This window comes from Parasteatoda tepidariorum, chromosome 10, assembly GCF_982258835.1.
Source record: "Parasteatoda tepidariorum strain Cologne lab strain chromosome 10, Ptep-v5.0, whole genome shotgun sequence".
NCBI classification, from domain to species: domain Eukaryota; kingdom Metazoa; phylum Arthropoda; class Arachnida; order Araneae; family Theridiidae; genus Parasteatoda; species Parasteatoda tepidariorum.
In genome coordinates this window covers 39,347,390-39,374,998 of record NC_141764.1, presented here as the reverse complement: position 1 = coordinate 39,374,998, position 27,609 = coordinate 39,347,390, and the positions used below count along the sequence as shown (strand labels likewise).

Sequence of the window (27,609 nt, the reverse complement as noted above, 5' to 3'; positions counted from 1 at the left end):
TAATTAATATATTCAGTTTTTCAAAGATATTGGCTAAATAACTCACAAATGCTTTACCATCGACTGTAAACAGATACTTCATTTCAGGTTTGTCGCTTAGAAAATCCCTAAGTCACATAATATTTATTGACCGCGATTATTTAAGAATTTGCTTTTTTCTTTCGATTTTGTCACCGAAATCTCGCATTGCATTTAAATGGCCCAGAGCAAAAGGTTTAAACTCATGTCGAGTCCATTTTTGAATTGCCCCCCTTTACAATCAAATTGCCCCCCGGTGGGGCGTTAGCCCCAAGTTGGGAAACACTGCTCTAAATTTCAAATACACCACGGATCTATATGTATTTGATTTTAAGTATACACATTAAAGACGATAGGGTACGGTATCATAATTATTGCAAGGAACATAGTAAAATTCTTAAAACTTGGAAGGAAGAGGGTGAAAAAGAAAAATACGTAAACTTAACAGATATTTTTTTTTTTTTAATTTAAATTTCATCAAGTTTTAATAAAAAGTTACTGGAAAAGTTGCTATCACGAAGATGCATCACAAAAATTGAGTAAAAAGATTTATAATAAAAAGAATTAACTTACGAACAATTTCAATAAAATAATTTAATTAAAAATTGTTCCCATCTGCCTTATTTTATAAAAAGGAATAATACTTTCCACTCAGAAAAATATCAATTTGTTTTGAACGAACAATTTTTTTAATGACGTATTTACGAAACCATTTTCTACTTTTAATCAGTTTTCAGTAATGTGTATAATATATATATTATATATATGATGCCACAATAGGCATTACATATTTCCTAGCTTTTAAAATTTCTTTAACTTATTTTTCTAATCATTCTTAATCGAATTGTAATGAAATTAAAACAATTAGTTAGTTTTTATTAAAATTTATTAAAAGCGAATATAAAATATTTCAAATTTGCTATCATAATACGAAGATTATGCTGCAGATTAACCCGGTAAATTCTGTTATCGAGCATATAAGAAAGTAATACACCAAATATCTATACACGTTTCTACAAAAAAAAATATAAAATAAAAAATAATAATAATAATAATAATATTGCCAAAATATATATATATATAAAGCCATCGAAATGATCTAATTCATATTAAGTGTCGATATATCTTGTATTTTATTCTATCTTTAGCGTATATCATTAAAAGTAAATCAATATATGAATAAAACCTTAAAACTCAAACTGGAAAATTAATCAACATTATATATAATGCAAATCGAGGAACAAAATAAAAAAACTATGCACGATAATTTCAGGTCCATAATAAAATAAAAATATATTTTCTATGTATACAATGTGCCCGATTTTATTAGACAACTTGTTGTTCGAAATTATGTGTTTTCAATACAATATTCAATTCACTTTTTATAAGAGGCAGAATTTTTCTTTTCTTTAAATATCTTTTAAGAAAGAGCAGTGTCATTTAAGATAAACTTTCTAACAAAACCTGCTCTAAGTTCAGATACCATTGATAAGAACCAAGAAAGGTTTCATACCCATAATCATCAAAGGCCTCCTCAATTCAAACACTTTTTTCATTTTTAATTCCTGAGATAAGATAATAATATCAAAATACTTAGAGAAATGTCGACGCAATGATAGATACGTTCTCTCCCCCCCCCCCCCCACACTGATAAAAATTATTAAGACGAATGTACAGCATAAAACTTTTTCTTCTCTTCTTTTTACTTTAATAATAATGACTGAAAATTAAAAATCTCAAATGAAATTTTGCATGAAATTTTCATGTTATGAAATTTTCATGTTAACACCAACAATTTAATTTCTAATTTAGCTTCTAATTTAATCTAACAGAAACGACGACGCAATGAAACATGCTATTTTTTCCCCTCTACTGATAAAAATTATTAAAACGAATATGCAACTAGAACTTGCTTTTCCGCTTTTGTTTTACTTAAAATAATAATAATTGAAAATTAATTGCCAGTGAAATTTCGCATTAAAACCAAGTTAACATGAACAGTTTAATTTCAACTCATACAAGCATATTTATTACTGATTGAGCATTAATAAAAAATTTCAAGCAATACAACTATATTTGTGGAGGGGTATGGTAAAACTAAAATCGATAAATCCAATTCGGATCTATCGATTCCCCCCTCCCCTCTCAAATCCTTACTTAATAACTTAACATTTTCTCTTCATTTTAAAGTTGATGACTTATTTTTTTACTTAAATTTTAATGAGTTGAGAAATTTACCTTGCAAAAATTTTCTTTTGGTTCCTTAACTTATTTATTTTCTATTTTTATTTATTTATTTTGCAAATTATTTGGGAACAAAGGATCTTAATGGTGAAAATTTAAAACAATCATGTAACAAAGAAAACATAACTATCATCCCTCTCGTCTCTATGTCAACAGAAAATCTTCAATTTTTGTCAACAGATGCCTAATAGGGATATAAATTAGCACAAGAATCTGTTTAGGTGTAATAATATTAGAGAAACATTTTTAAAAAATAAAGAAAAAAAACTGTACACTATTATAACTCATTTACATTTTTATGTAGAATAATTTTTCTTAATCACTTCCAATGCTTATTTTTGCATATGTTCTTATTTTGTTTCGATGCACTCAAATATAATAAAACGTTTTGGAATAATTATTCCAAAAAAATAATACCTAGCAATCTTCTAAATATTAATTCACAAGGATATAAATAATAATTTTCAGGAAACTGAGAAGCGAAATGCACATTAAGGCTACACGGTACCCTTTTTTAAAAAAATTTTTTAAGGCCTGTAATATTAAAAGTAATAATAGATTTTCATTTGTATTATATTATTAAACTGATTTTCAAAAAGAAAAGGGAAATCGACAAACCACAATTTAAAAAATTTAAATTTTTTTAAAAAATTCAAGATTTTTTTAAATTTTTATAACTTTTTTAATTTTCAAAATTTTTCAGTTATTTTAAATAATATAAATATCTTAGATTATTAGGAACAAAAGTTAGTATGGATTTGATGCTCTGATACTTAGTTGAATCTTAATTATTTTTATCGTTACTAAACACGTGGAAAACCCGAAAATTCTAAAAACTCCAACTTCAAATTTTTATTTAAAAAAATGTATACATCTCACACTGAAATCCATACTAACTTTTGGTCTGTATATACATAAAAGTTTCTACAAAAAATTTCAAGGCTTTATCTTTAAAGGGAAAAAAGCCTTAGGGAATCGAAAACAGTGGCATCAACAAAAAAGAAAGTCTGAGAAAATGACATTTAAAGTAAAGAGAACCATAAAACCAAAACTAAAAATGCTTGTACAGTCCTACTTTCTTAATATATTATAAACAAACTTATTGCTGGTCCAAAAACACTAATTTACTTGAATATTAATAGTATTATATTTTTTCACATTTAAAATTTATATGTAACCTGTATCGGCTAAAATACACGTAACTTATAGATACACTAAATATACGTAATACAACTTGCTTGGTTTAGACAAACAAAGCAATAGGATTAAAGAAATAGCTAGCATAATTATATAAATATTCAGTCAATCAAGTATAACAAATATTCTGTTACGAATGTATTTATAAATTAAAAAATATTAGTCTTAAAAAAGACTTTTTATAAATAAAAATTTAGTAAAAACACAAATTTAGAACGCATCCATCAAACACCGAACATAAATAAACAACAATGCTTCTAGAAGTGAAAGTGAAATTTGATAACTTTTGGAGAAAGTGAAAATTAATAATCATCGAAATAAAATAAGTCTTTTTTTGAAAAAAAAGTTTTAAAATTAGATTTAAAAGAAAACGAAACTAACCACGCCCCCTCGCTTGTCAAATTGTGAGTCTGACACAACTCGGAAAAATCCTAATATCTCTAAAACTAATTAGATCTCAGATGCAAAATTTTTCAACTTGCTTCCCAACCACATTAGCCACCCAAAAATGCAAAAATATTTTTTTGCATATTTTTGCGAATTTTAGGGTACTGTGTAGCCTTAAAAGAAGTAAATCGAAACAGATATTTTATAGAAACGAAAATATTTTTGTGCAAATTAACGACAAAAAATAGTTAAAACATTAATTTACTGATAAAAATGTTCTTTACTTTTAAACAAAAATATTTATTCACATTTTTATGTAGAATAATTTTTTCTAAATCACCTTCAATGCTTATTTTTGCATATGTTCTTATTTTGTTTCGATGCACTCAAATACTATAATAAAACGTTTTGGAATAATTATTCCAAAAAAACAATACTTAGCAATCTTATAAATATTAATTCACAAGGATATAAATAATAATTTTCAGGAAACTGAGAAGCGAAATGCACATAAGTAAATCGAAACAAATATTTTATAAAGACGAAAATATTTTTGGACAAATTAACGACAAAAAATAGTTAAAATATTAATTTACAGATAAAAATGTCACAAATAGTAGCAAACATAAATTTTCTTCACTTTTAAACAAAAATATTTACTCAAAAAAGAGATAATTTTTAAGGCTCTCGTATTTCGTAAATTAAGAGAATCACAAAATAAAGATGTAGCAAAATATCATTTGTTACAGGGTAAATTTCATTTTATGATATGAAAAACTCTTTTGTTACTTTTCCTTAACCAATAAACTAAAAATTAAATACTAAGCTAATTAGTGTATAAATATTAGGCTAATATTAATTTGAGCTAATTTAATTTGTTTGCTGCCCTTCAAGTTATGGGGCTGAAGTATGTTTATTCTGCTGGACCAATAAATAAATAGTTTAATATTAAGCTAATTAATAATAAAATATTAGGCTATTAATTTAAGCTAATTTACTTGCTGTTTATTTTTTTTCTCCAAGTTAGAGAGAGTATATTGATTTACCTGGACCAGTAAATTCAATTTAATTTTAAGATAATTAATAACAAAATATTAAGCTATTAATTTAAGCTTATTCAGTTGCTGTTTATTTTATCCCCCTGCAAGTTACAGGGGAGAGAGAGAGAGAGAGTATGTTGATTCAACTTGACCAGCCATTTAATAGTTTAATATTATGCAAATTAATAAGAAAATATTAGGCTATTAATTTAAGCTTATTCAGTTGCTGTTTATTTTATCCCCCTGCAAGTTACAGGGGAGAGAGAGAGAGAGAGTATGTTGATTCAACTTGACCAGCCATTTAATAGTTTAATATTATGCAAATTAATAAGAAATATTAGGCTATTAATTTAAGCTTATTCAGTTGCTGTTTATTTTATCCCCCTGCAAGTTACAGGGGAGAGAGAGAGAGTATGTTGATTCAACTTGACCAGCCATTTAATAGTTTAATATTATGCAAATTAATAAGAAAATATTAGGCTATTAATTTAAGCTTATTCAGTTGCTGTTTATTTTATCCCCCTGCAAGTTACAGGGGAGAGAGAGAGAGTATGTTGATTCAACTTGACCAGCCATTTAATAGTTTAATATTATGCAAATTAATAAGAAAATATTAGGCTATTAATTTAAGCTTATTCAGTTGCTGTTTATTTTATCCCCCTGCAAGTTACAGGGGAGAGAGAGAGAGAGTATGTTGATTCAACTTGACCAGCCATTTAATAGTTTAATATTATGCAAATTAATAAGAAAATATTAAGCTAATATTAATCTAAGTTATTTTAAATACTGTTTGTTTTTGTCTCAAGTTATGAGGGGGTGAGTATGTTCATTCTTCTTGATCAGTAAATTAATATTAATTAATAACAAAGTATTAGGCAATTAATTTAAGCTAATTAATTGTTTCTTTTTAACTCCAAGTTACGAGAGGAGGTAGAGAATATGTTGATTCCTCTAGACTGGTAACTAATAATTTATTATGTTAATTGCTAATTAACAATAAAATATTAGGCCATTTATTTAAGATAATTAAATTGCTGTTTGTTATTTCTTCCTCTAAGCTATGAGGAAGGGAAGATGTTGGGTCACCTTGGGCAGAATATTTCGTTTACCCATAGAGGCATGCTTTGAAATGCTTGTCTTAGGTTTATGGTGGGTTTCCTATTATTTTTGTTGGCAAGGGTACAATTGCTAAAACATCTTTAAAACGCTTCATTAGAAAACATTTTTGTAGAGATAAATCCAAACAAAATTTGTTTACAAAGAATATAAAAGCAATTCAATACTTAATAAATATCTCACAATAAAAATTTTCAGAATGAAAACTAATGATATGATATTTGAAAGCTACTTAAGATATTTCTTTATTTTATAATTTCTTCTTCTTTAAACAAAACTATGCAACTTTAAGTTTAGTCAATTTTTTTCTCTCTCTCTCTGAATTACAATTTTACCGAGAAAAACTGTAAAATGAGCTTCACACAATGCTTGTAAGATGTCTTGTAACAAAAGTATCACACAGTAAGTCTTATTTAATTACAGATGGAAAATTATGAGTAAGAGAATGTAATATTTCGAAGAAAATAAAGTTTTAAAAGTCGTATTACTTGACTTTTTTCTTTCTTTAATTTTTAATTTAAACTTTTGTGTTTTAAGTTTCAATTTTAACTTTCAACATATATATATATAAAATGTTCAAGTTAATGACAAACATTAGGTGCTATAAGTACAACTAATCATATTCCTTTTGCATTTTTGATAAAATGAATTTTCATAATTGCAATATATAAATAATTCGCCTGCCATACTTATTTATTAATAAATTATAACTACATATTAATATAAACACACATTAAAAGAAAGATACATAATTATGCTGTGTAGTTTCAACGTAGCTCAAGTAATTAACTATAAAATTTATTAAAATTATTTCATTTACCAAGTATTATAATAATCAAATTTAAGTACAATTATATATACATATATTGTCTATTAATAACGCCTTTGAAAGAAAGAAAGGCGGCATCTCCTTACATTATTTATTTTAAAATTTATATGAAAAAATTAAAAATAAGATTATTATCATTAATTGTTCTATATACCCTGAGCTATAATAATCAAAATATATGAGCTATAATTGTCAATATTATTTCCAATTCGTTAATAGCGTTTTTGAGGGGAAGGAACGGCGATATTTCATCATTCTGTCAAACATTTACCCGGGCTCTTCATAAGGGCCCGGGTAATAAATTGCTACACATAAAATTTTAAAAATTGGTTATTCTATCAAAGATCAGATCCCATAAAAATTTGTAATTTATTCTGTGCTATGACATTCAAACAAGTAGTGCTATTATACATTCCTATTTTTAAATATCGATTTTAAAGGTAAGTGGAATCGATATTTCCTTTTAAAGTTTTAATAAAGCAAGAGTAACAAGTTACTATATAAAAAGCTCATTAATAAACATTTTAAAATCTAATTTTCGTCTGATCAACTCACCATTTGAATGGTTGTAAACCTTCAAGTCTAAACTGTGATCTTGCTCCTTTAGATCTACTCCAAAAGCGGTCATAATTACCAGCCATGGAAAAATTTTCTCCAGAACTATTTATTACTAACTACTACTAAGACTAATTAGGAAGGGTGAAAAGTCCTAGAGTGGACTTGGGAATCTAGACAAATCATCTCAATAATAGTTCCATTATTTACAAGTTCAATAATGTAATATGTATACCAGGAAGAGTCACATTATTCTATATCAATATGCCATAATGCAATGTATGCAGTTTCATAGAATCTCTCAACAGAAATGGCATGTGGTTTATCAGTTTGTAGTAACTATACAATCACATATTGGACGGAGGTATAGGACCGGACTAGTATGAAAGGTCAGTCATCTTGAGGTCATGACCTCTCCAGTACCGAAATGGTGTTCAGGATTTCTTGACCAGCAGAGAAGCAAATAACGACTATTTTAGGTATTTTTAATGTTTTTAATAAACAAAAGTATATAAAGCTAAAAAAAAAAATGTTGAAAAGTCACATTGTGGTCAGCTCAAATTGAACTCATGGCAATCGTCTGACATTTCTGAACAGACGATTTTACTTTCAGTTCATCTTTTCGATTACAGAAAGTAACAGCTGTTCATTTCGATCGTTTTCGAATGTTCGAAACAGGAAAAATAAAGAATTTATCCAATCGAATGGTTTTTTTTCTTCACATATCTATGATGGAACAATTGTTGAGAAGAGGATCTCTCTGATAAAGAATGAAATTATTTCACCCGAAGCAAACTAAATTTAAGAGCCCAGCGAAATTAAAAAAATCTTTTTACAAAAAAATAAGGGCTCAAATAATAATAAAAATAATATATCACGTTATTCAACGAATGGACATAGAAAATTCAGAGTACCTCACTCGATGCTCTGTTGTCAGTGCTCCCAAGCCCACTGCGCACCCTCACCATGGTTACCCATGTTTCGGGAACCCCTCTCCCCCCTCAGGCAGTGGTTTCTTTCAGAGTGGCGCCAAATTAAGAGAATTCGCCAACACAATCATTTTGTTTACGTATAAAATGACGAGAGAAATTCACGGTATTCGACCGAGGCGCAATGTCAAATAATTGAGCAATGGACTCAAATATTTGACTGTAAGTATTTAAGGCCTTTAATAGAACAAAACTTTAGCCACATTATAAAATATTTCATAATTTATTTTAAAAAACTTAGCTATTTTTATTTAAGAATAATTACACAAAATGTGGAAGTAATTTTTTGCTTTCAAGTGGAATAATTTTTGTTAAATAAAAAATGCTTTTTTAGTTGGAAAAAGAATAACACCCAGTTTTATAGCATTATTAAAAATTTAAAAAAAACTTGACTTGAAGCATTTTTTTGGAAAAATTAAATAAAGATTTTCCATTTTTCGAACATTTTTCCAGTAATTCTAAATTTTAATTTTTTTTTTCTTCCTTTCTCTCGAAACAATGTTGATAAACAATAAAAGTAGAGATTTGAAGCAAAAATTGTGCCAAACGGCGACATACCTCACATAACAATTTATGTTTGGCGTAAAACTGTACACAAAACCAGCGGTTTACAGGGGACCTATAAGTAATATTAGGACCTATGGAACAGCGGGACCTATGGGTTAAGGTGAAGAATTAAATGTGTCCCGAGAGTTAGGACTTCGTTTTCACCAGTAATGATTTTTGAAATCTTTAACTATATTGAGATTCATTTAATAATCCATTAGTTATTTATTATTCTGGTTACCTGAATGGAATTAATTCAAACAAAATACCAATAAAAAAAAGGAATTTATTAAAAAATTTTAAGTTTTCTAAGATTAATATATTGAAAAAAATTATGTAAAAGACATGCATTTATAAAAAATTGCATTAATATTTCCCATCAGAGTTTTGATTCAAAATAACTAAATTCGTCAAAAAGAAAAATGTGTCCCTGATAACAATTTTTAACGTCTATGGCACTTCTTTTTAATTTTAATTTAAAAAAATTAAAAAAATTCGGCTTATTTCGCTTATTTACCGCTTATGCATTTTCCCCAAAATTAAATTAAAATCAATAACTAAAATAGATACAATTCCAAGGGCTGCTAATTCAACCGTTGTACATAAAATCTAATTTAAGATTATTAATGATAAAATAATAAATAAAAAATTTTATTTCTTTTAAGTGTTTTAAAATTAAGTATACTTTATTTGCAACTACGTTAAACAAATGTCTTTATGTACTTTATTTATTAAGTCGGGATTTTAACGAAAAAAGATTGATCATCTAGGGTTTCATAGCTGAAAAAAATTGGAACTGCTGCATTAAACTGCAATAAATGTAGGTCTTTAATAATAAATCAAATTTTCTGTATCAAAGTTTTAGTATCGAAAATAAAATTATTCGTGATATATGAAAAAGAAAGTGTTAAATAATTTTAGCTATAGTTGTTTATTTTTGAAGATAACCACAGAACTTTTATACTTATCAAGAGTCCTGTTGCAGAACATTAGACATAAATTTATTCATGGGAGAAGGACAATAACAAAATAATAACAAAACAAAAAAAGATGTTTATAAAAATCTTTGAGACACGAATACATTACTATAAAAAGACCAAAAAGTTTAGTAACATATTATTTTAGTTTAATAACATATTATTTTATCTTAAAAGCCAATATAAAAGAATTAGGAATTAACTTTTTAAAGACTTTTAAAAACATTTTTTTAAACCTAAAAAGTTAAAAAAAAAGAAAGAAAAAAAGATGAAAATTTAAAGGCATAAACAAATATTAGTAATATTTCCTCAGGGGTCATTTTAGGAGAAATTTGAGTCCGTTAGCGGACTCCACTCAATTTTTTTACCGTGAAAAAGAACTCTTCACAATAGTTTATCGTTAAAACGGACTCTAACAAAATTTTAAATCGGTCCCTTGAAAAAAAAAACTTAACAGAGGTTTTAATTTATAATTTTAAAACAAAAACTCGAACAAAATGAAACACTTATTCACAAAATTGTGAATTAATTTTTCACTATTTGATGTGAATAGATTTATTTTTTCAGTTTGAACTAACCACTGTCTTTTTTTTCTTTTTTACCAATAATAAAACAAATATTACTGCAAAAAATTCTACAGGTAAAATTTTTTTCTTTAAGTGGAAAAAAACTTGTTTGAACTGAGGAAATATGCTAAAAATGGAATAATGCTAATGTACACAAAAACACGTAAATAGTGTTGTAAATATCAACACATTTCATAATCTGATTCTTTTAAAAGAATAATTTTAAAATATAAAAACTTCTACCAACAAAAAAATTTTTAAAATTATATATGAGAGTTAATGTTTAAAGAATTTTCAAACTTTTTATTAATTTTAAATAATAAAGGTCTTTTGAAATCTTAAATCAAAAACTTATAATTTTTTATCTGCATACCGTTAAAAAAAAAACTAATATATTATTAAATTAATAAATATTAATATCTTATGCAATCAAGATATTGGAGCAATACATCCGTTTACACTAAAAAATAAAATCTAAAGTAATAGAAAAAGCAATCGGAAGTATTATCCATATAGCAACCGTAACTACAGAGATAATAATTTCCGCCAAAAATAACAAAACAGCAGGAAGCAGCCAATTATAGTAAACCATTGAGCAAAGCCGGAAAACTGATAGGGGCAGTGGATATCATGACGTCACGTCACCTCATTCTCCTCTAGGTAAAGAAAGATGATAAAGAGAAAAGAGCAGGGGGATCATCGCAGATGCTGAAGAGCCGATCCGGATCTCCAGCATCCCTCACTGCCCACATAAATCCGCGCATGTTTAACAGATGGGAATGAAGATGACAGAAGGCGTAAAAACAGAATAATAGAATACGGGTGGTTTTTCAACACCGGCTTTTTTTTGTTCATATGAATTCAACTCAATTGGAGACATGTGCAGGAAAAATGTAATATAGTGTAAAAAACAGACATTGCAATTATGGTTACGCTTAGAAAATTTTTATTGAAATGCTAAGCATTTTACATTTGATTAAATTATTTCCAAAAGTTAATTTCAAATTTTTTTTTCTGCAATAAACCAAAAATGTATTAGCTAGTATAATAATGCACAAACGAAACAAGACCAACTCATAAAATAAAAAAAATATTTAAATTTTAAGAGGTAAAAAACGGGATGCGTTCTATTGAAACCAAGAGTATATAATCTGTTTTTATATAACTTCAAATTTATTTACAGTGATTGCTAAATTGAAATATTTTAAAATTAAAAAGGTAACTAAAAAATAATTTATACAAAAAGAAAAAAAAGATACAGTAAAATCGATGTCATTTATTTATAAGAATAATTTTTCTTTCTTTTTTTTAATTTTTTTTTTTTTTAATTTTTTTTTAAAGTAAAAAGGTAGGTAAAAAAAGTCAAAAAAAGGTAACGAAGATAAATCAATTAACCACTTTTTTTTTTTTTTTTTTCATTTAACCATTCTTCCGAATATTTTTTCTTCCATTTAAGACAAATATTTTTGATTTTTAAAATTATGTTTTTTTAAAACTTTAATTTATAATTACTGAAATATATATATAAATATAATTATAATTGAAATATCTTTAAAAAATAAATCATAATAATACATTTTTACATTTATACAAAACTGTTACAAATTTTTTTTTTTAAGAACAGTTAAGTTACAAAAAAAAAAAAAAAAAAAAATTAGGTGTTACGTTTCGGGTCAAAAACTCATGCGGGTAACGACTAATTAATACACTAACACTTCCTCTACCTTTGTAACCTCATTTTCCTCAACATAGCTAATATTAGAGAGCAATAAGCAAACAAATAGTTAACTTTTTGATAAATCAATATTTTTTCTTTAAAAAAAAATTATACGGTATATGGTCAATTTATCGAAACAATTAATCACAAAAAAAGTATAGAATATTGATGGAGAAAACAAAACCTACGAAAAGCAAATCCGACTATAAACAGGAGTATTCTTTATTTCAACTAATATATATATATACATTTAATTTATTTATTGCTAATTAGTTGAGTTTTATTTATTATTTATTTTTCAGGAAAACCAGCTTCACACTTGAGGATAATTATTTCAAGCATTTACGGGGGAAAAGCATATTCATTAAATAATAAAAATAAATATAACATAATCTTTGAAGGACAAACGAATTCAAACAAACGGTTTTATTACATAATACATTTAACCTAATATTTTACAACAGCCATGAGTTTCAAAAACATTAGAGCAACTCGTTTTTGTATTAAAACTACCTTACACTGATGTCTAAAAGTTGAGTACAATTCTTAGATGTGGAAATAAGTAAAATTATGCGTGCATTTTGGACACCATTTTAAAATAGTAATGGAAAGTTTCTACCGTAACTATAATCTAACAGAAGAAAAAAAAATAACAAAGAAATTAAATTGAAGTTAAAAGATACGAAATCCATAAGTCAACTGCAGATTATCCACTAACCTGAGACAGGTAATTCCTGCTAATCCTTAACTGCGGTAAAAGCTTACGTTATCAGATAACTTCATTGAGAAATTATGGCAGACTTTGGCAAAAATTAAGATTAATTAGTATATAGCATTAATGAAGAAACACTGACATAAAAAAAGTGACATTTTATGTAAGAACAAGTGACATAATTGTTTCAGTAAAAAATATTTATCAGTATCTAAGATTCTGAAGAGCCCTTAGAAAGATTATGTTTGAATACAAATTTCAGTATAGTTTAAAAGCCTCACAAAAAGTTTTGTTCTGTCGGAAAATGCTTTTCGTTTCCGTCCAAAAGATAGAAAAATTTGTATGTATGCACTGTTTAATTTAAGCGAAATCAAATTTTAATAACAATAATCTGTATTTTTCGAGGGGAAAGATACTTTGTTTCCCATTTGCAAGAAAATTTTTGGGTTCGAATTATCTTTAAAAATTATATAACCAGAGTTTGTTAAAATTTATTTTCAATAAATTGCTGCATTGATTAATTTTAGTTAACGAAATTACTTTCTTTCTTGGTGTATGTTCAATTCTAACACATTTGAAATTACATTTTTAAAAATCTTTTGATTCCTGAGATTGAAAGTACAGATTAAAGTAAACATTTAATGCTGTCTTAAGGGGTCACAGTACCTTTGCAAAAATTTTTAAAAATAACTTGCATAGCTGTAGAAATGAATTAACATGAATTTTTTTCACAAAAAAAAGATGTTAATTAAAATTCTACCTTTTGATTGAAAAAGCATGGAATTAAAGTCTACATTATATTTTATTGGTGGAAAATGTATATTTTTAAAGCTTGAGGATATCTTAAAAAGAAATTACCCTAATATGCCAAAAATAGGGTTTAAATTTTTTATTTCATCTAGTCTTTAAATTTCCATCATGCATTTGTTTCAAAATGGCTGCTATGCATTCAAAGCTATGTGTAATAATGAAAAATTGTTTTAGGTAGAGCTTCTAAAATATTGTTATAATATAGTTTTAATAGTAATTTAATCTTGATTTAATTTTTATAAAGTTTTTTAATCATAAAATAAAGTTCTTACAGTGTATTAAAATAAAAAAATAAAAAAATCCGACTTAAATCAAAAAAAAAAAATCACGAACCCTGTATGTAACTAAAAATTATATTAGGTTGTTTAAAAAGTTCCGCAACACTTGAGAAAATTTTTAACTGTTAAAAATTTTCATTTTGTGTCGTTTTTTTGATGTTCTTAGTTTAAACTTTCATCAATAAGCTTTATGACTTTGGATAAAACTGAATTTCGGGTTTTGATTCGTTATTGTTATAAACGAGATCTTTCAGCAAGGGATACTGCAAGGTGTTGTTGAATTTTTTTAACAACCTAATGAAACTAAATATTACTTTACGACATTTATTTTTGCAAATGATGTAGTAAGGAGAGCAAGACGTTTTATCTTCAAAAAGTTATCATTTTGCAAACACATCCTGTGAGAGCAGGCCGCCTCTTATAAAAGAATGACTGCATCGAATAGAGAAGATAAGCTATATCTTCTAATGGTTTATTCTAACATTTTACACATCTTTACAAGCATCAAAGATAAAGAAAAATAAAAGCATTGTAGATAGGGAATCACTTTTAAAAATTGGCTATTCAATGGTTATTGCGGATATTTTAGCAAAGCAATCGAACAAAAAAAAATTTTCACAACATCATAAATGTGATTTTAAAAAAAATACATAAATAAAATATCAGGAAGTAAAAAAAAATTTTTTCATCAGTGAAATGTCCATATTGCAGTAGAAATTTTTACTAGAAATAATGTAGCAGTATATAACAGTTACTGATACTTCGAGGATTGGTTATTCTCCAAGTTTGTCGTAGGATTTTTCCAGGACGTAGGATTCTTCACCCGCCCCCCCCCTTTTTTTTGCCAAATTTATTTATTATTTTAGAATTTTCTGGGAATCCTTTAACATTTTCCAAAATAAATTAATAAATAAAATATGTAGAAAATTGAACAAAACTTTAAAAAAATGTCAACTCTATCTGAATTTCTGAGAAATCAGACAAGTTAGAATTAATGAAAAATTGGATTAGTGTGAATTAATTAAAAAAAAATTGAATAGTTTAAAGTTCTGAAAAATTGATCAAGTTTAAAGTTATAAGAAATCAGAAAAGTTAGAATACATTTAAAATTCGACTGATTTGAACTGATATAAAATTGTCTATTTTGAATTAATGAAAAATTGAACTAGTTTGAATTTATGAAGTCTTATACTGAACTCTTCAATTAATAAAAGTTAAAGCCACTAAATTCAAAATCCATTAGTTTAGTAGAGGCTACATAATTTAGATATCTTCTGTTCAGCCTAAAAGGTAAAGATCAGACCAACTTGGCCATTAAAACGACACAACGCAGTCGGCAGTTTTCAGGGTCTATTCTAGATAACAACAGACGAACAGGCACCATAACAAAAAATTACGCAGCAGGATTATATTTATCGGGATGTCCCCCTTTCTTTGTTCTTCGAAGGGGGAGAAGGGGTAGAGCAGAAGATAGTCCTCAAAAATAGAATGTCGTTGGAAGAGTGTCATTTTCGTAACAAAATTTACGAGACACACTTTCGTCGTAATTCTAATTTCGGAAAACTGAAAAGGCGGAGGAACAGTTATTAAGGAAATTATGCAACGCCAGCAAAAAGTTAATAGAAAAAACTTCAATATAACAGAAGATTAGGGGTTGTTTGGCACACTTCCATCAACTAAAGAAAGAATAATACTAGCCCTTCCTGACTTAAAAAATGACTATATTTATGCAGAGGTCTGTCCAGACATTTTGTGAAGGGTCCATTTTTGTAAAAATTGTTAAAAAATTACTCGTAATGTGTGAATATAAAATAAACGTTAAGTCACATTCTTTCAATCAGGGTCCGCTTTTGTGAAATTGTGCAAATAGGGTCAGTTATTGCAAAAAAAACTTTTTCAAGGAGTTTTTAAATTGTAAAGACATACAAGATTATGCTCAACACTCGAAAATTATTTTTTAAAATTTAATTCTTTTAATTATAAACAGCAATTGCAGCTACTAAATTCGAGATGCAACATACAAATATTTGGTATTTAGCTTATACTGCTGAACGCAGAATATTAATTTCAAACGAATAAAGGAAGAAGCGTCTGCCGAAGGCAAAATTTAGTTCGTTGACATCTGTCTTCTCCTCCCCCCCCCTTCCTGGGAAGGGTTTATTCGATTAACAAAACAATAATGAAGATAAACAAATTTGTGAAGGGTCCGATTAAAGGATAAATTATTTTGTGAAATGTCCGTTTTTATAAAAAGATATTTCGTGAAGGGTTCATTATCGGACCCAAATTTCTCCGAAACAGACACCTGATTAATGGATACATATTAAAAGTCGCTAAAAACACATCTAGAGTGGTGGTGGTTAAGGGGATAGAGCGTTCGCCTTCCAATGAGGTGCAAAGGGTTCGAATCCCAACGATGGCTGGTCGATACGAAATCCGCTTCAGGCTCGCACTGACCACAGCGCTGACTTAAAATATCTTTAGTGGTAGACAGATCATGGGCTAGAATTCCCTTGCCGTCAAGCTAACCGTAGGAAGTTTTCGTGGCTTTCCTCCCCGTGTAACGTAAATGCGGATTAGTTCCATCGAAAAGTCATCCGCGAAGGCAAATTTCTTGTAATACTTGATCAAGAGTTCTGTTCTCTTCTGGGTTGAGTTCAAAATTACAAGGCTACGGGGTTGAACATTGGTAATCGTAAACTCAAAATTAGGTGAGTTGTTCAACGATGGTAATAAAATAAAAAACACATCTACTTTTCGTATATGAACTAAAAAGGTTAGGAGAAAGCAAGAAAACTGATTTTTATGTAAATAGTTAATTTCAAAATATTAATGAAGATAATATCTTGTAAAGCTCGGGCCGGGCAAGGTTGACTCAGCCTTTCCTCCCTTCAGTGGGTCGATAAATGAGTACCAAGCATGCTTGGGAACAAAACACTGGGGGTTTCGCGTTCGGCTGACCACCTAACCGGAACATCTGCTCCTGCACCCTAGAGCCCAAAGGTCAGGAAAACTGAGATGGGCACAGTAGGCCTTGGCCCTCTATGGGCTGTCGAGCCGCTGAGTTTAGTTCAGTAATATCTTGTAAAGATTAGCAACTAGACTTCTTCAGAATAGTTTAAATAAGTAATAGTCAGCTCCCGTTTTAGGGAATTAAAACAATCACTACGCAATAACAATAATTCGTTAAGCCGATATTACGAATTTTAACATTAACTACATTTATTGTGTTATATTGGAATTTTTCTGAATAAAAAAAATTTATAAATATTTTACAGTTTTGATGTGTTTGTACTTTCGGAAAATATCAGTGTAATATTTAAGAAAGCAAACAATGAATTTAATAACACGTATTTATCAGACAAATACGTAATTCGTAACTTTTTCCTGTACAAATGTGATTTAAATAGATATTACAATTTTCTACATGTTCAAACAATGTATCTGAGAAAAAAAAATTTGCGTAAATATCTCTTTAGTTTCCAAACTAGACATTGCTTGTGAAACCGTAGGTACAAAACAACGTTTTCATTTAATGCATTGTGTTCTTTTGAAAAAGTTTTAAGTTAATATTTAAAGATCAGGAGTGAGAAGGAGAATTGTTGCTTATTTTCGCCTTCGTTAGATCGGATAATCCATTTCGTAAAATCGGTATTTTAAATACTTTGTGTCTATGGGAATTCATTTGGGAATTAGGAAAATATTCATTACGTTAAAAATCCAGCTATTTCGGATTTCGCTACAACGAAATACTTAACAAATTGAGTTATGAAATTTACCTTAATAAAATTAGTTCGAATTGGTTTTAAAGAATCACGAAATAAATGTACAAGTTTAAACTTTACTATGTAAAACACATTATGGTGAAGAAGCCTTAAGGAGTTCTTCAAACATTACGTAAGCTTGTTTTTGAAAATTTTGGATTATCTTTCCTTCCCTTTTCAAAAAAAGAAAAGAAAGAAGAAAGGAAAAGAAAAGAGGAAATAAAACCTTTCTTATGATTACGTAAGAATGTCGATTCTGTCGTTTTTTGCTTTGACTTCTACTGTAATCATCTACTTTCAGGATTAAATAATAAAAAAGCAACTATGCACAAACAAAAATTACTTTTAAATTCATTTTAAAAATTCTGAGTCGAATATTCATAAAGACTTTTGTATAATTCTTCCTTGATCTCTCAAACTACATGAAGAAATTTTTTTCCAAATTTTTCTTTCCCCCAAATTATATTTTCCTTTTATTTCAAGTATAAAATTCTACAAAGTGTCACATTTTTCTCATTTTTTGCATTAAAAAATAAAATAAGAAGATTAAGGAGTCCTGCTTAAATATTTTTTATAATTATCCTCTCTCCTTCGTTAGAGAAAATGAGCAATTCACAAACCGGGGGTATCTAAATTACTATTATTTGAACAGCCCCCAAAGCATCCCCATTTTGAACGGAATAAAGACTCTCATATATCTTTCTTTCCCTCTCGTTTTATTTGGATTATATTTTAAAATTTACAACCTAAGTCTTGCAAAATAATAACAGATGAGCTAGCTCCCAGGTAAACAAGTCAAAATACTCTAATAATATAGTCTATATTATTAGAGTCTATATTATAAGAGTATTTTGTCAATAATATTAATAAGTCAAAATACTGCTTCTCCCTACTAATGTTATAGTAGGGAGAAGCAAGCAAGAGTGTCAAATTGATTTGAAAATGCTTAAAATGTTGCCCAAACAGTGACTGTTTTCAGTGAATTTTGAAAGCAAAAAGATTTTCTTTCTTTCCTTCTAAACAAAGTCTTTGCTTGCTCGTACTTGTTCCTTGAAGTTAATTGGAGAAATCAGCGTAGCCTTTAGACCAGGGATGGGCAAACTACGGCCAGCGGGCCAAAGGTGGCCCGCCGGAAGGTTTTATCCGGCCCGCGGATAGAATTTTTAACTTGCTGATCCATGGCGAATATAAAACAAGATACATTAGGACATCCATTATTTTGTCTACTTTGCTTAAATCTATTTTTTTTTTTCTATTTTAACAAAGTACTGACGACCTTTTTAGTTTCTCTATTGGTGGAATTGATGGAAATAGTTGGTAAAATGTTGAAAGCAGAAGTTCTTTATAGAATAGCCGCAGATAAGCTTGTCTTTCTCTAGGAGCAGACATATGGAATCTAACATAGGTGAATTGTGCTTCACATGTGGCAGACAGAGCATTTTAAGCTCCAACGAGCGGATTTTTCTGCCGGTGCGTGTTCTAACATTATTTATTGAGTATGGGAAGATTGCACACTATTTTTGTTTCTAAACATGCCAAAGTTTGAGTTTTGCAAATCATTACCAAAAGCTAGTTTCCAAAATTTAATATCTCATGCTCAGAAAATCAGTGCTATGTTTGCTTCATCTTATGTGAACAAGTGTTTTCAACTATGAACCTTAGAAAAAATCATTTCAGAAGTAGACTAACAGACAAGCATTTAGCCTCGTTCTTTGAAATAAGCACATCTCACTGCGAACCTCAATATAAGGAAATTTTAAAAATGAAATTGCAATTTCATTCATCTCATTAAATTAAAGCTTGTATATCGTTTTTTTTTTTTTGTTGTTGTTGTTGTTTTGGAAGCTTTTACTCGGCCTACCACACTTTTTTCTCTCGATTTTTTGCCCTCGACCAAAAAAGTTTGCCCATCCCAGCTTTAGACTAAAAATTTGAAGACCCCTGTGATCTAAAGCATTAATTGGAGGTATTTTTATATTATTGCTATCGGCTTATCCCCGCAAAATGAAAGTATTTAAAATTAAGCAAAGATAATTTAGGTCTTTAAAAAACACAACAAATTTTCTAATGTGTTCAAAGAGAAATTCGAAGTCAACTTTTTCAACTAGAAACAACTTGTAAAGTTGATGTTTAAAAAGATATTTAAAGAAAAAAATTTAACGTAAAAAAGAGGATATATTTGGCATTAAATTATAACAGCCGCTACATCTTTCTCTCTTTCAGCCAGCCAGAAGAAGGGAGTCAAGAAAACAGAAAAAAGACTAAGTAAATAAAACTCAGGAAGAAAAAAAAAATACTGCTAATGCAACTTCCGCAATGTATTAAGTTTCAGTTTTTTCTCACAGATAAGGAAACACTTTTGGCTTAAAAGCAGTCAAATAAAATTTAACACTACGCGTTTCTTTCAACAGAATTTCTAACTAAGCTTATCTTTTGCGGCAGATTTCGAATGAGACTCAGTGTGAAATTTTAAGCTTTTATTTATTTAATTTTAAGTACATCTATCTATATTTTGCATAGAATTTTCTATTAAAGAATATAAAAAGTAATGAATATAAAAAACCTTAGAATTGAAATGCACTAACCAAACGGAGATATACAATTAACATTATCATTAACACGTGGACAGAACGTGTTAAATTTGCTATAATTGCTTAAAATTTTATAGTTAACCATATTCGTTAGAATTAAAAGTATTTATTCCCCCCCCCCCAGTTCCGAGGAAAAACTCTTTTTTTTCGCGTATGGACGCGCTCAGTTGTTTGATGTTAGAATTATTAAATTACCGAGTACACGCGATATACGATACATGCTCGTGAAATCTGTGAAATTGAAAGTCCTGCGGTTTGTCGTTGAGCAGTACCATTCCATTGGTATTTTCTCCAAATCCAAAAAATATTCAAAATATTGGCGAAGTGACGAATATAATTCCTTCCGCTTCTATATTATGCTCGTGAACTAGTGGTACTTCCATTTATCCGTGAGGTTCTGGACTAAAACGTACTTTAATCCTTGCCGTGCTCTCCTGTCAAACGAAAGGCTGGTGCTCTAAAGGCTGGCGAACTTAGCTTATCCAAGTGTCATTAGAAACATTATTAATAAATACAAAGCAATCACTCACCAATTTAAATACAGGGTTATTTATAATTCCTTCCGCTTGTAAACGCTATTTTTCTTTACTACAACTGGCTTCAGTGGTACATGTTACTGCCATCTACCGGCAACTGCTTAAATTAAAACTTGAGTACTTTCGGAATAATTTCATCTGTTCTTTTTTGCCATATTCGTCTTCGTTTTTTTACTATAACGCTTCGAAATCCCGGAGGGAATTATGAATAACCCTGTATACTCCGATGTAAATTCTTATACAATTATATACGTTGGAACTTGGTAAAAATATTATTCTTTTCTTCTATATTATGCTTTTGTACTACTTATTATTATCATAGAATATTTTTAAATTAGACGAGCGCAGAGAGCTTAAAGTGTTATTATTGTCTACTTATGTATTAGTGACATCGGTATTTTAATTAACATAAATATCATGTTCCATGTTGTTTTAATATCAATTATTATTTGTTTTAATGTCAATATTAATAATTTTAGTATCAACCAAGCAGAACTAGATCAGTAACTTTATTTTTACTTATCAGGCAGTCTCATTAAACTAAAACAGGCAGTCGACAAAACAATGTTGCTTCTGTCACTCGCTAATGTAGATAGATAATGGTTGAAACTGTCTACTACGCTTAGTCACTATTTTAGATTATGTCTGGGCAAAGTCATTTTATGAAATAAGATAAATGACTTCAAAATATGACTTATCAAGTATAAAAATAATAATTAAAAATATTTTTTCAATTTAACTTTAAAATATCCCAAGAGTATATAAAACCTAAAGTATAAATATTTTCATTAGTTGATGTTCTTAATTATCATTTGTGTATCTTTACGTCTTTATTAAAATGAGAAAATAAATTAAAACAGTAATTAAGAGAGTTTGAAGCAAACGTTCTTTACAAATTAAAAATCCTATTTTTTTTTTTATTTCAAGACTGTTAATGATGCTTAATATCTAATCTTAATATGGCGTAGCACATAGTTCTTACAAAACAAGTGAGATTTTTCTCCGTTAAAAAAAATAAATAAAATAAAAATAAAAAATTAAACAGGCTGTAAGAATAGTTCTTCACAACATTAAAATGTCAACGAAATTTAATTCCTAAATATGATCTCATTCTTTTAAGTTTCTGAAGGTCGAAATTTATTATGTTATATGTGAAGTAAACTATCTGTTAGTAGCGCCCCGTGTCAGAATGAAAATTTTAGAAAAGATTAAATTTTAGGTTATGAGCAAACTTGTATACTGATGGTTATAATCAAGTTCAGCTTTAGTCTAACTTTTAAATAAAATATAAGATCATTATACACATATACACATCGGTATTTTCCACAGTTAGCAAATACATTCGAGCTCTTGCAGTTCCGTGTTAGGACTTATGGAACATTGATTAACTAACTGTTTAACTGTAAATATTTCTGAACACAAGGCTTCCGTCACAGGTTAGTATACCTGGCAAAACGTTTTACAATTAAAATTCAAGCAAGCTCTAAAAATATAACTACTTATACATGCCTATTTGAGAATTGTAGCTCGATTTTTTTTTTTTTTTTATATTTAACTAGCATAGCAATTAAAATCTTACCACTAGATCTTTAAGTTTTTTATTATCAGGGGTCTGTCCAGACATTTTGTGAAAGGTCCGGTTTTTGTGAAATTGTGAAAAAATTACTCACATTCTTTCAACCAGGGTCCTCCTTTATGAACTTGTGCAAATAAGGTCCGGTTATTGCAAAAAAAAATTTTCAAGGAGTTTTTAAATTGTAAATCGATACAAGATTATGCTCAGCACTGTAAAATTATAATAAAAAAATTAAATTTTCAAAAATAAACAGCAATTGCTGCTTCTAAATTAGAGATGCAACATACAAATATTTGGTGTTTAGCCTATACTGCTGAACGCAGAATATTAATTTCGGACGAATAATGGAAGAGTCGTCTGCCGAAGACAAAACTTAATTTGTTTACATCCATCTTTCTTGTTTTCAGCCCTGGGAAGGGTTTATTCAATTAACAAAACAATAATGAAGATAAACAAATTTGTGAAGAGTCAGATTAAAAGAAACATCATTTTGTAAAGGGTCTGTTAACGGACCCAAATTTCTTCTAAACAGACCCCTGATTATAATTGAATAATTTCTACACCATATTCATCAAACCAAGACCATATTCAATCAAGTCTATTATTTAAAAAAAAATCTTAAATTAAATTCGACACTTCTCTTATTGAGAAAATCTTTAGTAAAAAGCTTAAAAGGTAGCAAATATGATAAATGCAACAAAAAAAATTGTAAGCTTTGTTTTAATGCACCCTATCAACTTATCTATATTCATTTGCGCGGGACACATAAAAGAAATAAATGGAATGCCCAGCTATATTATAAATATGGAGACATTTCCCCTCCCCCCCCCCTATGACTAAGCCGCATTCATAAAGACAGAGACAGTATTTCTGTTCATTTCTCGACAGGAAAATAGATAAGACGTGAGTGAAGGGAGATGGATTAGATTGTACAAAGAACACTCCACACCGCGGTTCTGTATTCTTTATTTAGTTCTTTTCCAAAGTAAATAAAACCCATCTACACAAGAGGGTAAATATGGGATAAGCAAGAGAGGGTGAGACAACTGTCATGGTTCAATTCGTTTAGTTTTCTAAAATATATAACTTTACAATGTATTTTGTACTAACAACGGAATTTTTAATAGTTAAAAATTTAATGCAACAATAAACAATACTATAATAAAAAAGAAGAAAAAAAAATTTTCGATGAGAAGGGAGAATTATTAACAGTTCTAAGGCACTCTCGTCGTATAAAATCACACATTTTAGCAAATAATATGCTATTTTTAATGTCAGAGTAAGAAATGGCAACGCTGTTGGATTAAGTTCTCTATATTTAGCAAACATTCTCTGTTTTAATATGGTGTCGAATTGGATATTAATTTCTAAAAATTATAACATTTGAATTAAGTACAGGGTTAATCATAATTCCCTCCGCCTGTAAAAGCCATTCTTCTTTTCTACAACTGGTTTCAGTGGTACATGTTACTGCCATCTACCGGCAACTGCTTAAATTAAAACTTGAATACTTTCAGAATAATTTCATATGTTCTTTTTTGCCATATTCGTCTTCGTTTTTTTACTATAACGCTTCGAAACCCCGGAGGGGAATTATGAATAACCACGTATAAATATGAAACATTACATCGTAAAACGAAATACTTTGTGCTGCTAGAGAATATAAATATACAAAATAAGCACTTAACAATCTTACAAAAGGCATTTGGCTCTAAATTTCTTTAAAAAAATAAAATAAAAATCTGCACCTAAGATAATTTAATATTCTACAATAATGAGATTATATTAAACTAGGAAAATTGTAGAATACTTTTTTAATTCGATTTCATTTATCTTAAATTCTAAGTGTAAGAACACTCAAGTATTATGTAAGGGGCTGTTCTTAAATGATGCCAAACTTTTTGATATTTTCGATCCCTCTTCCCTTTTGTCACAAAATGTCACACATTACCCCAACCCCTTGTCACGTGACAGTACAGAAAGATATGCCAGCAGTTCAGAAACAAAATCAGTTATAAAACATGTTACATTTCCATTTTTTTTTCTCTATATGAAAAAACTTTTAATTATGTGTGTTAGCATTTGTGAACATAACTATGTTGACGATTGCATGCGTTAATAATTTTGATGGAAAAAAAAAGAAACATAACAAAGTAAAACAAGTTACGAAAATGTGCTTAGGTGATGCGCACAATCATGACGTCAAGGAGAAAATAAAAAATATTAAATATAAATTACAATAAAAAATACTGTGATCTAAGAGCAATGCAATTTAATAAGAGTCAATTTCCATTTAAATATTTTTCATGCACCAAAAAAATTGTTGCTTATTGTTTGTAAACTAAGTTAAAAATTATTAACTTAGTTTACAAACAAAAAAACTAAGTTAAAAATAAGTGTTCAGAGCGATTCAACACGAATCAAAATATGCAATATTTCGATGTAAACTTTAACGCAAACTAAAGGAAAATTAAAAATATAGGCTGCCGGTAAACCAAATATAAACCCCAACTTGGTTCCAAGTTTTACAGGGGAAAAATAAGAAAAAGAAAATTTTTTCTTAGAATTCGTTTCGAAATGGGTACTGCTGCGCGACAACAGTTCCACTGCTTCTCTCACACATCCCTTTGTTTTGCTCATCTGTCACTCCCTCCTGTTCACGTGACTAAAAATAACCCATGTAATTAAATATCCCCTTCCTCTGAACGTCAATGGAACAGTTGCCAGGTTTCAAAATGCGCTCTATGAAGACTTTAAAACAACAAACTTCTCAGAAAAGCAGAAAGTTTTTGGTAAATGTTATCCATACGTTGCCATCTATCGCTTGGAAAAGCAACTATAAATTAAATAAACTTAATTAGCAATTCTTAATAAACTTTCAAAACTCAGAAATGAAGAAAATAAAGACTTTCTCTTCTAAGACTTAATTTGGCAATATTGTTTTTAGCATACTGACAAATTGAAAACAATAAGTTAAAGATTCTACACAACGAGTACCAAGTTAACACACATAAAAAAGAATTAATTTTATTCCAAGGTATTTTATTTAATTGTTTTCCTAATATGAAGCAAAAACAAACTGCACAAAATTTTTTAGAAATTAATTCTTTAAAATACTCAATAATTTATTCAAAACACACATAAGACAATAATTAGGAACATCTCGGCTGTTTTACTAGTCAATACAAAACTATCAAAAAATAGGTCTGTATCTGTAATAATACTATGAAGAAATTTTTAACATTTATTTTCTTTCATTGTTATAAATTTAAAAATGTCTCAGAAGAATATATTCAATCACTAAATGGTAAGCACTCAGAAAAATAGCACAGATTTAAATAAGTTCTTTTACATTTAATTTTAATTCAGAGGAATTTTGTTTTTCCTTTTTTTAACAAGAAACAAAAACAAACTATTTTCAAAATTAAATTAACTAAACAAATTACATTTTAGAAAAAAAATATGTAAATAACTCAGCTGTTTTAATGGCCCATATAAAGACAGAAAATACTTTTTTACTATATATTTCATAAAAACTTAAAATGAAAAATGTATGTAATTTAATACAGAAAAGATTAAAATTAGCAGAACTACCATACGAATTAAAAAAAAATTATGCAAATTAGTTATCAAAACCATACAATATATAAAATTGTGGCTTTAAATTTTTTACTATAACTAAACCAGGAAAATATTTTCAAATTTGGCAGCAATTAGATAATCTAAATCTCTTAAGTCGTAAATAAATGAAAATAGGAACAAAAAAATTTGCCAAAACAAAATTTTTTGAGAACATTAATCTATATATTCTAAATATATCAAATAATGTATTCAGTGGATCTATTCAAGCGTCAACAATAATTTACACTACTGACTAAAAACAGTTTTTTTTTCTTTTAAATCTTTAGGTAATAAATTTGCTAAAAATTGAATATGCTTGAAAAAATTCTTTCCTTTAAAAACTCAAGCACATAAATTTTTTTTAACTGTCAATTTCACTATTTCACTCACAGTAAAGTTAATTAAAAGATAGCTATTCTTAGATGTAATATGTCATTAGCAGACGATGATTTACAGCGTCATTCTTGAGAACAATCATTAATACTATTTTACTCAAGGACTTATGATTAGTTCAATTATCATTCGATAGATGGCGCGATCACCATATAAGAGACGGCGAATATTTTCTAAAAAAATTATAATTTATCGAAGGAATTAAAAAGATGTTTTAAGTTTTCAAACCTCTGCAAAATAAAACTTTTTTTACACATAAATGAATAACAAAATGGATGAAGAAATTATAATGAGGATTAATTCATTTTTGGGGGAAATTAAATTACAAATCCGTAAGTTTTAAATATTAGAAAGGAGACTAAAAATTAGAGTTCATAATATTTTATTCGTCTTGCTGTTTATAGCTATTATAGTCTGTATGCTAAGGCTCGAAATATTATTATAATTCGAATTTACATTTTTTTAAATGTTTTAGTTCTACTATCCATCGAAATAACTTTTTGGACTGAGAAGCACAACTTCCAATGGAGTTTAGTAAATAAATTAAATAATGGAAATAGTAAAAATAAATTATGGAAATATTCAAATTTTTTCACAAATACTTAATTTGTAAGAAATTAGACAAAGGAGAAAAAACCAAAATAAATATAGATCATCAATAGTAATATCAATTTTAATTAAGGTATTGAGTAATTATATCACAGAAGGAAAGACATTATCAAAAAGTGATTATGATTAATCAGTGGTTTTTATGAAAAACGAGGTAACACATTATCAAGTTAACAGAAAATCTAAATTCAAAAAATGAGACCCAATTCCTAATTTAATGATGAATACATAATGCTTAAAAATATGTTGATTTTAATAACAAAATCAATTTTGCGCCGACTCAATAATAATAATAACAAACAAGACATTCACCTAATGAGACCCAATTCCTAATTTAATGATGAATACATAATGCTTAAAAATATGTTGATTTTAATAACAAAATCAATTTTGCGCCGACTCAATAATAATAATAACAAACAAGACATTCACCTAATTGAGTTTTTTATTTTTAACCTTCATTATATTCAGTGTAAAAAAATATTAAACCAATAATACAATTTCGTTATAGGCCTCATAATTTTGTCTGCAACATTTT

General features: G+C 28.1%; 1 protein-coding gene across 19 annotated transcripts in view; it reads right to left on the bottom strand.

Moving 5' to 3' along the window:
* Window positions 1-27,609, bottom strand: part of LOC107437816 (uncharacterized) — a 134,800-nt gene that overhangs the window by 64,875 nt on the left and 42,316 nt on the right. For 7 of the 19 annotated variants that reach the window (XM_087154037.1, XM_087154050.1, XM_087154043.1 and 4 more), the window contains exon 1: window positions 7,387-8,414. The exons of the other annotated variants lie outside the window; for them this stretch is intronic. In XM_087154037.1, coding sequence (XP_087010163.1) covers window positions 7,387-7,472 — 86 coding nt within the window. In that variant the 5' untranslated portion in view covers window positions 7,473-8,414. Of the gene's footprint in view, window positions 1-7,386; window positions 8,415-27,609 lie in introns of those variants that run through there. 19 annotated transcript variants of the gene reach the window in all.